The sequence below is a fragment of the Orycteropus afer genome, unplaced genomic scaffold (assembly GCF_000298275.1).
Source record: "Orycteropus afer afer isolate SDZICR_OR568_19922 unplaced genomic scaffold, OryAfe1.0 scaffold00036, whole genome shotgun sequence".
NCBI lineage: Eukaryota > Metazoa > Chordata > Mammalia > Tubulidentata > Orycteropodidae > Orycteropus > Orycteropus afer.
In genome coordinates, this window is record NW_006921623.1 from 10,383,053 (window position 1) to 10,396,773 (window position 13,721).

At 40.2% G+C, this 13,721-nt stretch overlaps 1 protein-coding gene across 1 annotated transcript in view; it reads right to left on the reverse strand.

The window, feature by feature from the left end:
* Nucleotides 1–13,721, reverse strand: part of TTC12 (tetratricopeptide repeat domain 12) — a 52,815-nt gene that overhangs the window by 34,101 nt on the left and 4,993 nt on the right. The window contains exons 5-6 of the mRNA XM_007936533.2: nt 10,489–10,548; nt 3,974–4,045 (exon numbers count right to left, since the gene is read on the reverse strand). Coding sequence (XP_007934724.2) covers nt 3,974–4,045; nt 10,489–10,548 — 132 coding nt within the window. The remainder of the gene's footprint in view (nt 1–3,973; nt 4,046–10,488; nt 10,549–13,721) is intronic.

A 13,721-nucleotide genomic window follows, 5' to 3' on the forward strand; every position in this document is an offset into this window, starting at 1 on the left:
CTTTAGGTATCTTCAAAGGATTGAAAGACAGACCAAAGAAAACACAGAAAAAACCTTACAAGAATTTGGGAAGAAAATACAAGAACAAAAAAGAACTTTGTCTAATCACCTCTGTATTCGTATTGCCTAGGACACTGCCTGGCACATAGGAAATGCAAAATAAATTTTAATTAATGAATTAATTAATTGAATAAATTAATTAATTGCACAAATGAATGAGGGAGTGAATAAAATTTGGTAGAGAATAGGAAATGAACATTTTCCTTATTCACCTCTCTAATATTTGTCCTTCTTAAATAAGCCTATATTAATTTTACAATTAAAATCCAAAATAGAAAAGACTCTTAAGAAATGTACAATATGAGGCAATCTCCTTTAAAAAATATACTCTTATAAATGGAAAGACAGTCCATGTTCATGGATTGAGAGACTTAATATTGCTTAGATGACAATACACCCCAAATTGATCTACAGATTCAAAGTAATCCCCATCAAAATCCCAGTTGGCCAAAATTGACAAGTTGATCCTAAAATTCATATGGAAACTCAAGAGACTCAGAATAGCTAGAAAATCTTGAAAAAAAGTTAGATGACTCACACTTCCCAATTTCAAAACTTACCATAAAGCTAAAGTAATCAAGACAGTGTGGTACTACTATAAGAACATATGTATAGATCAATTAAATAAACTTGAGAATCTAGTAATAAATTCATATAATTTTGGAACACTGATTTTTGGCAAGGGTGCCGAAACCATTCAGTGGGGAAAGAACAGCATTTTTAAGAACTGGGGCTTGGACAACTAGATATCTACATGCAAAACAAGGAAATTGGATGTAGTGGTTATTTTTTTTGTCAACTTGGCTGGCCCTGGTTGAGTGCCTGGGCAGCTGGTGGTAGTATTCCCCATGATGAGACTGGCAATCAACTCCATGGTGGGATCTACCACAAGCAGCTGAGTAGCTGCCTCGGGGAATGTGGTCTCCTTCCTGTATTTAAGCAGAAGCCTTGAGGAATGATCTCTAGCTTATGGCACCTTGAGCCCTGCATGTAGCCATGTCATTGTTCAGCAGCCTGCCATGCTCTGCCGACCTTGGGACTTACAATGGACTTGAATTAATGGCCTGCCCTATGATTTGGTAATATCGGGACTGTGCCTTTTGACTTGTCAACCTTGGGCTTGGCAGCCTCAGCAGACAGCAGCTGTCTGAGTGAAGAAAAGCCTCTAGTTTCAGTGGGCCGGGAGCTGGAGGCAGAGCTGAAGCCCAAAACTGAGGGGCTTTCACCCAGCCCCTAGAGCTTGGCCCTTTGAACTTGGACTTAAAGCCTCCAAATTGTAAGAATACACTCCTCTTTGTTTAAGCCATCCCATTTGTGGTATATTCCTGTCAGAGTGGCACTAGGTAACCAGAACATCGGACCCCCTTACCCACTATATATATATATACATATATATATATATATATTTAACTGAAAATAGATCAAAGATCTACATGTAAGAGCTAAAATGAAAAAAACTCTGCAAAGAAATGAAAAAGGTATAAACCTTTGTGATCTTGGTTTGGGCAATAGTTTCTTATATGACACTAAAAGCACAAGTAACCAAAGGAAAAATGATAAATTAGACTTCAACAAAATTAAAAATTTTTGATCCATGAAGGACACTATCAAGAAAGTGAAAAGACAATACAGAGTGTGTGATAGTTGGAACTGTGTGTCAACTTGGGTGGACCACAATTCTGTGTGGTTTAAGCAGTTGTGATGTGGTTATTCCCATGATGGGATCAGATGAATATGTTTTGAGCAGCCAATCTGTTGAAAGGGAGTTTCCCTAGGGGTGTGGCCTGGTTCCAGTATATTTATGGACATCCTGGGAAAAGAGACACTCTTCTGTGGATTGGGATTCTGTTGTGCTGCCTATAACTGTCCGTGAGTGAACAATCCACCACTCGGCTTGGAGATTTTGGATTCGTCATTTGTTGGAGTCAATAGCCAGTATACTGCCTGCCAACTTTGAGCTCCTCCACCCCTGCAGCTGCATGAGTCAGGGAAAATCCTCCAGCTTGATGTTTGATCCAAGAACTTTGTACTTGCCAGCGCTTATAAGTGTGTGAGCCATTTTCCTAAGATAAATTTCTCTTTCTCTCTCTATATAAGCTTTACTGGTTTTGTTTCTCTAGAAAACACAGTCTAACAGTGTGGGAGAAAATATTTGCAAATTATATATCTGAAAAAGGACTTGTATCTAGAATATATAAAGAACTCTCATAACTCAATATAAAAAAAAAAACAATTAAAAAATGGGGAAAGGATCTGAAAAGACATTTATCCAAAGAAGATATACAAAAGGCCAACAAGCACATAAAAAAGTCAACATCTTTAGCCATCAGAGAAATGCAAATCAAAACCACAATAAGATACCATTTCACACCCACTAGGACGGATAGAATCCAAGTGTTGCCAACCCTGTGGTGAAATTGGAATCCTCATACACCACTGATGTTGTTGTTGTTGTTGTTATGTGCCATCGAGTCAAACCTGACTCATAGTGACCCTTCCTAGGGTTTCTGAGGTGTTATCACTATGGAAGTAGATTGCTCAACCTTCCTTCCAAGGAGTGGCTGGTGGGTTTGAACCCCCAGCCATCTGGTTAGCAGTCAAGTGCCTTAGGCACTATCGGAATGTAAAATGGTGTAGCCATTTAGGAAGACAGTCTGAAAGTTACTCAAAAGGTTGAACATAGAGTTACTATATGACCCAGAAATTCCACTCTTAAGCAAGAGGATTGGAAACACATGTGCCCACAGAAGCTTGTGCATGAGTTTTCCTGGCAGCATTCTTCATAATTGTCAAAAGGCAGACACAACCCAAATGTCTATCAACTACAAATGGATAAGTAAACCATGTTATAGCCATACAGTATAATATTATTTGACAATAAAGAGTAATGATGTACTGATTTTTGTTCCAACATGGATGAACCTTGAAAACATTATGCTAAATGAAAGAAGCCAATCACAAAAAGACCACGTATTATATAATTCTATTTGCCTAAAATGTCCAATTTACAGAGTCAGAAAGTGGTGCCACTCTGCAGAAGAAAGATGAGGCAGTCTGCTTTCGTAAAGATTAATGGCCCTGGAAACCCAATGGGAGTTGCTATGCATCGGAATTGACTCAATGGCTACGAGTTTGAGTTTGGAGGGTTAGGGTAGGAGCTGTGGTAGCACAGTGATTTAGCACTTGGCTGTTAACCAAAAGGTTGACAATTCTAACCCACCAGCAGCTCTGAAGAAGAAAGATGTGACAGTCTGCTTCCATAAGCATTTGCAGCCTTGGAAACTTTATGGGGCAGTTCTACTCTGTCCTATAGTGTCACTATGAGTAGGAATGGACTCAAGGGCAACAGGTTTGGGTTTGGTCAATGAGTTAAGAGTTACAGTGAGGGTGGCAGGGAGAGAAGTATCTGTTAATGGGTACAGGGTTTTTTGGGAAGTGATGAAAATGTTCCAGAACTGATTGTGGTGATAGTTGCACAACTTTGTGAATATACTTAAAAAAACTTTCAATAGGTAAATTGTATGATATGTAAATTATATCTAAAAAACTGCTTTAAAAATAGATAGTATCTTTGTGTGTATGTGTGTGTGATCACCTTGGGTGATGAGATTACAAGTGAGTTTTGTTTTCACCTTTTTGCTTATGCCTTCTCTACCCAGAAGCACTCTACCTGGGGCTAAACGGATTATTGCTAGAGGATGTCGTGGAAGGCAGTCCCGCAACAGGTGAGGTTGTACTAGATGACACCCAACATCCTTCCAAATGCTAAGATCTTAAGAATAACCTTGGAAAATACTAAAAGGCAGATTGCTGTCTCTATGTCATCCACATGGAGGAAACTGGTCTCCTCGGGGACCATCTGAAGCACTGCTCTGTGATCAAACATGCTCCTTAGAGAGCTCTAAGAACTTACCGCACTGTAGTTCTTCAGGGCCAGGTGGGCTTTTCCCATGTGGAAATATGCTTTTGTGCATTTTTCATCACACTGCATAAAAGGGAATGACTGATCAGATGTTTCAGAAGATTTGAAGTCATTAACCACTCCCCTAACTGTCTAGCTAAGAGAGTTAAATCTGAGCTTTGGTCCTCAGGTTACCAGAGTTGACAATTAAAACTTTTCTGTGCCTCTGTGCCCAAACTAATTGATGCCTGCAAGGATCCCGGATGTAGCTCTCTATCAGATTAATTAACGATAGCTGCCAGGCTTCATTCCCACCCAATGGGACTTAATCAGGAAGCAGACCAGAAAACCTTAGTTTAAAAGAGCCCTTCACCTAGGCTGAACAGTTGAATCACCTGGGATGCTTGTAAAAATATGGATGGCCAGGATGCACCCCACACCAATTAAATTATACTCTGGGGTAAGGCCAAGGCATCAAGAATGTGTTAAGCTCTGCAGGTGTTTCAAGTGTGCAGCCAAATTTGACAACCACTGGTTTATAAAAAAGGAGCTCTGGTAGTGCTGTGGTTAAAGCATTGGGCTGAAAATCCAAAGGTTGGTGGTTCAAACCCACAAGCCACTCTGCAGGAGAAAAATGAGGCAGTCTGTTTCTGTAAGGATTTACAGCCTTGAAAACCCTATGGGGCAGTTCTATTCTGTCCTACAGGGTCTCTATGAGTTGTAATCAACTTGACAGCAGTGGGTTTGGGTTTGGTTTATTAAAAGAGAAGGAAATTTACTGTGGGTGAACAGTGAGGTTACCATTATATCATAGTGGGCCTGAGATGTTCCCCTCTCAAAATAAACCACAATGTATATAAACTAAAACCAAACTCACTGCCACTGAGTCAATTCCAACTCACAGTGACCCCTACTGGGTTTCTAAAGCTGTAAATCTTTGTGGAAGTAGATTGCCCCATCTTCCTTATGTGGAGCAGTTGGTGGATTTGAACTGATGATTTTTTGGTTAGCAGCCAAATGCCTTATCCACTACACCATCAGAGTTCCTTACAATGTATATACTGGGAACTTACATTCTTATGTAAGATCAGATCACTTTTGCTCTTTTCAAAAGACAGAATTGAAATTCATGGCTGAAGTGATACTATTTGCACAGGTAGGCTTGCACCTGACTGCTGTTAATTATTATAACTTCACAGAGAATAATTTGGCACAGAGACACAAACTCAAATTAAAAACACCCTGATAATTCATATTTATCGAACCTCTTTTATGTGTGAGGCATTATTGCCAGGTCAGATGGCCTTCAGGGGTCAAGAGTACAAGTTCAGTGAAAAGGGACAAGTTTGCAGTCGCTTCTTGGGCACAGCCAGCTACGCAGAGGGACCAAGTAGTTGAACTTGTGGGCTCAGGGCCATAGTCACAGGGGACATCAAGCTCAATTGGCATAACATACTACACAAAACATTGTCCCACTGCCTACTTTGGCGAGTAGTGACTAGGATCTTAAAAGCTTGCAAGCAGCCATCTAGATGCAACGATGGGTCTCTCCTCATCCAGAGCAAAGAAGAATGAAGAAAACCAAAGATTCATGGAAACAAGTAGTCCTAGCGACTGGTACACCATGCGATCCTCAGCCTATATGACTATGAGACCAGAAGAACTAGATGGTGCCCAGTTGCCACTGTCAACCACTCAGAGTGGGATCTATGTAGGAGATCCTGGATAGAGTGTGGAACAAAACTCAAAATCATTTGGAAAAAAGGGGAGGGGGGCCAGTTTTGCTGGTCTGATAGAGGCTGGTAGAACCACTGAGACTACGGCCCCTAGCTGCCCTTCAGGTCTGGAATTGAACCCATACCTGTGGCTTCCAGCCAAACAAAAGACAGGCATATGAGTTGAACATGTACCTGAGGTAGATACACTCCTTGCAGAGAACAATCATGGGAGAAAGAAGGGCTGCTTATGCACAGGGAGACAGCTCAAGGGGCAGGAGTGCATGGAGGGATGGACATAGGGAAGAGGTAACTGTCAGGAGGAAGTGGGAGGGGAGCTGTTGCATTGTGGTAAATTGTCAATGTCATGTACATGAACTGCTGTATGGAAAGTGAATTTGCTCTGTAAATTTTCACCCAAATCACAGAAGAAAAAAAAAAAAAAAGAGTGCGAGCTCAGGAGTCCTGCATGAAGCCCTGCTCTGTCATCCACCAGATGGAGGACACTGGCCACGCTACCTAACTCCTCTGGTGCTCATTCTCCTCATCTGGAAAGTGAAGGTAATAATAGTAACGCCCACAAGGACTGTTTTGAGGGGCAAATGTATTTAAAATAGCACAGTGCCCAGAGATAATAGTCTTACTGGCTGTTGCTGTAGTTACAATAGCAATCCATTTTAAGGCAAAAGAGAAAATTTAAGGAAATGCTAAATAATATGGAGATGTAATGATAATTTTTATATTTGGAGAGGCCTTTAGAGATGTACTTTTCATATATATAATTTTCTGATTCACTACTAAGTGAATGCCATCATGATAATAATAACAATAATAGTTCATCCTTGTCAAGTACTTAGCATGAGGTCCCCCTAAAAAGCACTGAGCTTGATGGTTCATATTGAATAATCCCATGTGAATTATTAAGCCTTAGAACAACTCTATGAATTAGATACAATTATTAGTCCCATTTACAGATGAGGAAACAAAGGGTTGGAGAAGTTCAAGTTCACATATATAGTAAGTAGAAGAACTAGGATTTGAAATCTGGCCTTTTGACTCTGGGACACAAAGGCTTAAAAATAACATGAAATATCCTTCAGAAATGTGCTAGAGTAGTTCAGTAAAAGGAAATCCACTCTGAAGAGATGCAGTCTAAAATGGACCATGCAAAGGAGGGATATGAGCTAGATCTGGAATGATGGAGAGGTGAAAAGAGGAGGAAGGAGAGAGAATGGTGTGAGCCACATCTTGAGGTGGGAGAATACAAGGGGCTTTGGTGGGAAGTCCAGCTGGGATTCACGGGCCAGTGCTAGGGTGGAGGAAAGATCGGATTGGGAAGGCTGAGCTAGACAGTGACTCCACATGGAGACACTGAATGCCAGGCTAGGGCAAGGTGAGTGATCAGTGGGATCATGTGGGAACATTGGTCTGGAGGAGCATGCAGAACTGACTAGAACAAAGGATTAGCATCTGAAGTCACTGGTGACAATGGCAGTGAAAGGAAAGGAAACTCCAGATCCCAGAGCTATGGCAAAGAAAGACCTTCTCAGTATCAACTAACTATAAATGATGAGGTTGAAGGAGAATGTAAAGTCAAAAGTTTGGGGTCTACATGCTTAGAAGACATGGCACATTAGTAATAGAAAGAGGTTAACTGAGGACAGGTAGTGGGGATTGACACACAAACTTAACTACCACAGTTGGTGACATTCAGTATTGATATATTACTTTTAAAGGGAGTGGGAAAACCAAAACTCACTGCCATCAAATTGATTCTGATTCATAGTGACCCTGTAGAACAGAGTAGAACTGCCTCATAGGGTTTTCAAGGCTATAAATTTAAACCTATAAACCTAACTTTTTGGTTAGCAGCTGAATGCTGTAACCACTGCACCACCAAAGCTCCTAAAGGGAATGAAACTTCTTTTAATTCAGAGCTTCTATGTAGAGACAACCATTATTAGTTTTTAGAACTCTCTGTGCATTTTCCCCTGTCTCCTAAAGTGTTTACCTCAACCTCTTCAACTGGAAGCCTCGCTGGGCATTTAACAAGACAGGCTGCTGAGTGTCGGTGTTTTTTAACGTCAGTTCCACTGGGCCTGCTTTGCCTCGGTTTCACTATTAATTACATTGTACAGCAATTAACATTTGGGAACAAGCCAGCATGTTATCCTGAGTCAGCATGATGGTATGACTACCTTAGTGGTTCTTCTCAGATCAGAAAAGATACACGTGGAGGCCATGAGAGGAAATTCTGGAGTTTAAGGTTTCAGCAGAGAGGCCACATAAACGGTTAAGAGCACAGGTTTGCAATTAGACACTAGCTGTGTGATCCTGGGCAAGTGACTTAATTAATCTCTGAGGCTCAGTTTCCTCATTGGAAAAATAGGGATAATTGTGGTATTGAACAGAACAAAAAAGCATTGTTGTGAGGCTCAAATGAGACAGCTCATGGCCAGCATGTAGTGAATGGTGGTTTTTGCTGTTATTATTAGAACAAAGGAAAACCTCCTTGCCTCTCTCTCCTCATACAGAATGAAGGTAGAAAAATCATGATCAAAGAAGTGAAAAAGTAGGTCAATGGATCTGTCCTGGAGTTGTAAGGACATCTGTCCTTGTTGTTGTTGGCTCTGGGCAGCTCTTATAACTTAAGGACCATACCATTGTACTGGGACAAGATTTGTCATATCTTCTAAGGGATGAAGAAACAAAACAAGTCCAGGCATTAGTTTTAAAGGATCTCCAGCATTCGTGGCTCAGTGGGAAAATGATCACATTTCATGAGGGACACCTTGTTCAATTCCTGGCCAAAGCACCTCATGCTCAGCCACCACCCATCTGTGAGTAGAGGCTTGTGTGTTGCTACTATGCTATTGAACAGGTTCCAGCAGAGCTTCTAGGCTAAGATGGACTAGGAAGAAGGCCTGGAGATCTTCTTCTGAAAATCAATCAGTGAAAACCCTGTGGATCACAATGGTCTGATCTGCAAATGATCATGGGGATGACACTGAATTGGGCCGAGTTTTGTTCTGTTGTGCAAGATGAGTTGGGGGGGCTGACCTGTCAGCAGCTAACAATAACAAGTGTTTTATGAACCATGATTAGTAAAGGTATAGGCTGCCTGACTGGTGCAAATGATTAAGTACTTGCTTACTAACCAAAAGGATGACAGTTTGAATGCACCCAGAGGCTCCTTAAAGAAATGCCTGGCAATCTATTGTGGAAAAGTCACAGGTGTTAGGAACCCTGGGGAGTGCAGTTTTACTCTGAAACACATGGGTTTGCATGAGTCAGAACTGACTTGAAGGCCACTGGTTGGGTGTTTTTTGTTTTTGGTTTATGAGTAAAGGTGACTTCTAATTCATCCCTATTTCTCCTCACAGCAGAGAATAAGCAAGTGGCACAGCCAGTGCATTACCACCAAACTGCTCTTGTTTTGAGCCACACACATCCCTGAAACCACAGGATAAGCTTGGCACATTCTCCTGGCACCACAATTTTACTTGACTGTAAGATATTTAAAACGATCTTTTTTAAGTTAAAACAAACATGAATTTTATGGAGTACAATGTAAAATTTGCATGGAATTTTAAGATAAAGCATGTCTTAAAAGAAATGTCATGCTTTTTGCTCCCAGATCCTCAAGAGGCTCATGTTCATTCTCCTCTGTCTGAGAAGCATTGGTTTCAGTTGTTTACTTAAAGCCCCACATGACAGGGTGATTTAAGGGGATGTGGTTTAAGGATTAAGGAGCCTTGGCTGGTAACTGAAAGGTTGGCAGTTTGAACCCACCATCCACTCCACAGGACAAAGATGTGGCAGTCAGCTTCCATTAAGATTACAGCCTACAAAACCCTATGGGGCAGTTTTTCTCTGTCCTACTGGGTCACTACAAGTCAGAAACGACTTGACAGCAATGAGTTTGGTTTGAATTAAGGATTATTCAAATATCCAGTCATCTGAAATAATGTTACTAGAAGTGATCATGCCATTTCTCTTTTAAAAAAAATCTTGTAATATTTCCCTAAACAGTCTTCACTTCTATTCCTCTTTGATTATCTATTTTGTCAGGTTTCAAAGGAAATACCATGTACAGTACTATGCTCTCTGCCTGAGGCCTGACTGCTATCCAGGCTGAACAACAGGAATTCTTTCTTCTGATTAATACTCTACAAATAGAGGGTGGTATATTTCCAAATCATTAGGACTGGAAGGAAAAAGCACACACTGATGAGGAAGAACGACAATACTGCAGAAATAAGTCCCATGTCTGGCTCTGGAAGAGAGAAGGGGGTATTCCCTCCCACCTTCACACACAGAAAAGTGCTGAATAACAATAGTAAAGAATGAGCCTTCACAGTTTTAAAACCGTGGGAAACCAGTAATAGCAGCATCTTCTATGGAGTCCTTACTCCAGGCTCGGTACTTTATGTGCGTGATCTTAATCCTCACAATTCTATTCTAGCCAATTTTACTGTCAAGGAAATTGAGACTCTGATTCCAGAGCTTAAACCTATTCTCTCCATGACACACTGGCAGCTTACTTCTATTTTTGTTGTTTCTAATTTTTACTGTGATTTGGGTGAAAGTTTACAGTGCAAATTCATTTTCCATACAGCAGTTCATACACAGTTTGTTTCATGACATTGACTGTAATCCCCCACAGTGTAACAACTCTCTTCCCACTTCCTCCCTGTAATTACCTCTTCCCTATGTCCTTCCCAGCTTACTTCTATTGGCTTCAGGACCATCTAACACACTTGGCCCGAGCAAGCCCAATATCCTCATGTGGGAAAAGAAATATTCTCTTACCTTTAGAGCCCAGTCACAATCCACTAGTGCCTTTTGGTAGTCCCCAAGTTTTATATAAGCCTGTAATGACACAAATAGCTGATATTCACACAGAACTCTGTGTCAAGCAGTCTTTAGTCAACAAAGAACAAGCAATCAAACAGTAACTCGGTGATGAGGAGTATCTGATCCCTAATTCTAGTGTCTTAGCAGGAAACACATGGCATACTCCTACCAGGCAACTGAAGAGAGTTTAGTAAAGGGAGTATTTAGTAAGAGCAGGGTTTAGGGATGTTACAGAACCTCAGAGCCAGCAACACTGGACAGCCAATACCACTGCCAGAACTTCAGGGGCGGAAGGAGGGAACAGCTTACAAAAAAATGGAGAGAGTAGCTATATAAACAGAGCTGCCTGGCAGAACCTGAGGCCTTTAGCAGAGCTGGAGCTGGGAGAATAAATACTCTAATCCCACTTTCCTCCTTCCTTCTGATCTCATTGGCTGAACTCGAATTGAAGCAGAGGGTTGGGAAGCTAAAGAAACAAGCCTCAGCATCACAGAGCAGAGTATGGTAGACAAGGATCTGGAGGGTCAAAGAGAAGATATCTAGCACATCAACCACATCTAAAAGGAAGAGCTAGCTGCTGGAGACTACCCTGGTGTGAATATTCCAGAAGGAACCCAAATGATAAAGAGAAACAAAAAGACAGATAATAAGTGTTGACAAGGATGTGGGAAAATTTGAATCTTCACACACTGCTGGTAGAAATGTAGGATGGTGTAGTCACTTTAGAAAACCATCTGGAAGTTCCTCACAAGGTTGACCACAGAGTTAATGTGTATCAGAGCAATTCACTCCTAGGGACATACTATGAGAAATGAAAAGTTATGTCCACATAAAAAGTTATAACAAATGTTTATGGCAGCAGTATTCATAATAGCCAAAAAGTGAAAACAACTCAAATGTCCTTCAATTGAAGAACGGATACATCCATACAACAGAATATTATTTGGCAATAAAGAGAAATGAAGTACTGAAACATACTATGACATGGAAACCTTTGAAAACATTATGCTAAATGAAAGATGTCACACACAAAGATCACATATAGTATGACTGCATTTTTATGAAATGTTCAGAACAGGCAAATCTATAGAGGCAGAAAGTCCAGGAGTAGTTGCCTAGAGCTGGAGAGCTGGGGATGGAGAGGATCGGGGGTGATGGTTAAAGGTGGCTTTTGGAAGGTGATAAAATAATCTAAACTCCATTGTGGTGATGGTTGTACAGCTCTGTAAATAGACTAAAAACCACTCAATTGTATACTTTTTATGGGAGAGTTGTATGGTATGTGAACTACATAACTATAAATCTGTTAAAAAATTATAAAGAAAAAGTTCTGCTTCTATCTCATGAGAGTAACAGGAAGGAAGAGATGTAAGAAAGTGGCTAACATTTAAGAGAAAGACCATCACCATGAAACCTTAATGCCAAATGCCTTGGCCTACTCTTGGAATCCCCTAGAATTGTGGAAAGTCTTGAAAATCAAGAACTGACTCAGAATTCTATGCTCCACTCAAACTAAATCAACTTAAGAATGTAGTTCATTTATAGTTTCAAAGAACTAGCAGCATATAAACAATGAAAGCCATGTAAAAACAAGTACAGTGGCTACTATAACTTCTGTGTAAATTATTGGCACCATCGGCATTTGATAGTTCTTAAGTTGCACCAAGATTTTAAGCACTCTTCTTCTTCTTCTTCTGCTTCCATCAGAAGCAGCAATTGTTATTCTTAACAATTCATGTTAAGAAATGCAAACCAACCACCAGGAGGAAAAGTGGCTTTTGCAGGATGCCAAGAGTCGCCAATAAAAGAGCCAATTACATACAGGTCTGACCAGGATCAAAACTGTACCAGTTCACAGTGACATTCTTAACAATAAAGCTGATGAAATATTTACATGAACAAGCCAACTATGGGGTCAGTGTTGTTAAGTCATAGGGAATCTAAGCATTTAACCAAAGTTAGCCAGCTAATGAATTTCTGCAGTGCAGCTCTTTGCTCGGACAGCAAGGAAGCTGCGATGCAGTACTTTCATTACCTGGTGTTCTGTGCTAACTGAAGATGATGAATCCGAGCTGTCTGTTCTATAAAGTGCCATCCCTCCCTCCTGGATCTGGGGTTTTGTTTGAAAGTCAGAGGATGTGAGGAAGAAGCTAGCAGCTTCTAGATAATCATAGCCATGATTTGAAGACATTGTTGTTCAAGATACATACAAACTCTGAAAAGTCTATGGGCTTCAATGATTTCTCTGTGTAGCCTTTCACTTTTCTATATTTTTTTTTCCTTTTTTTAAGGCTTGTAAAGATTGGCAATCTACTTCCGTAGTGATACCACCTCGAAAACCCAAGGAGGGGTCACTATGAGTTGGATCCAACTCGACGGCATTGAGTTTGGTTTTAATTCAACCCCCTGTGACTTCTTCTATTCTTTTTTCCTTTTCCACATTTTAAAAAGAACTACTTTTTCCAAATGGCAATTAAACTCCAGATTTATCTAAATTACACTACCTATTGATTATAACATTAGCTCCAGGAGAAAAACAAAGTGATCTAAGGGTAGACTTTCTCTCTAGCAAGCAGCAACACTCAATTCACAGGATCCTTATTAAGTGCTTTATAACACTAAATGCAAATGAGGGAGGCATTTTAAAAATAGTTAGTGGTTCAAATGATTCCTAACACCAGGCAGCACATTTCACATTTATTTGTCTCTGGATAAGCCTTGAGTGTTGGGAAAGCTGAAAAGAATTGCTTCTCCAAAGCTTTTCATTGCATTTACTTGTATTTATCTACACTTGTTCTTAATGTGATCCTCCAGAACTAATCAAAGTGCTGCTTAAGCTTGAGTACAGTAAAAATATAACTAATTTAGCTGAATCAGGGTCCTGTATATATAATCTGAATTAGATGTAAGTCTTAATGGGATATCACTGTAAAGCAATTCAATTTTACTGCTTTAAATAACTTCAGAGTAACAAACTTGTCTCTGTATCATGCAAGCATCAGCAGGTAGATGTTTTGGAAACCAAAATTGATGATAAATAAAAATAAACTATAATTAGTGTATTAACTATTTGAATTTATATTCCTTTGAAGTCTCACCAGAAACAAAATTCCCTTAAATGGACTTATTGTGCCTCCAACTTTATGTAACTTCTTGTTGTCAGTTGCTGTTGAGTGGGCTCTGACTCC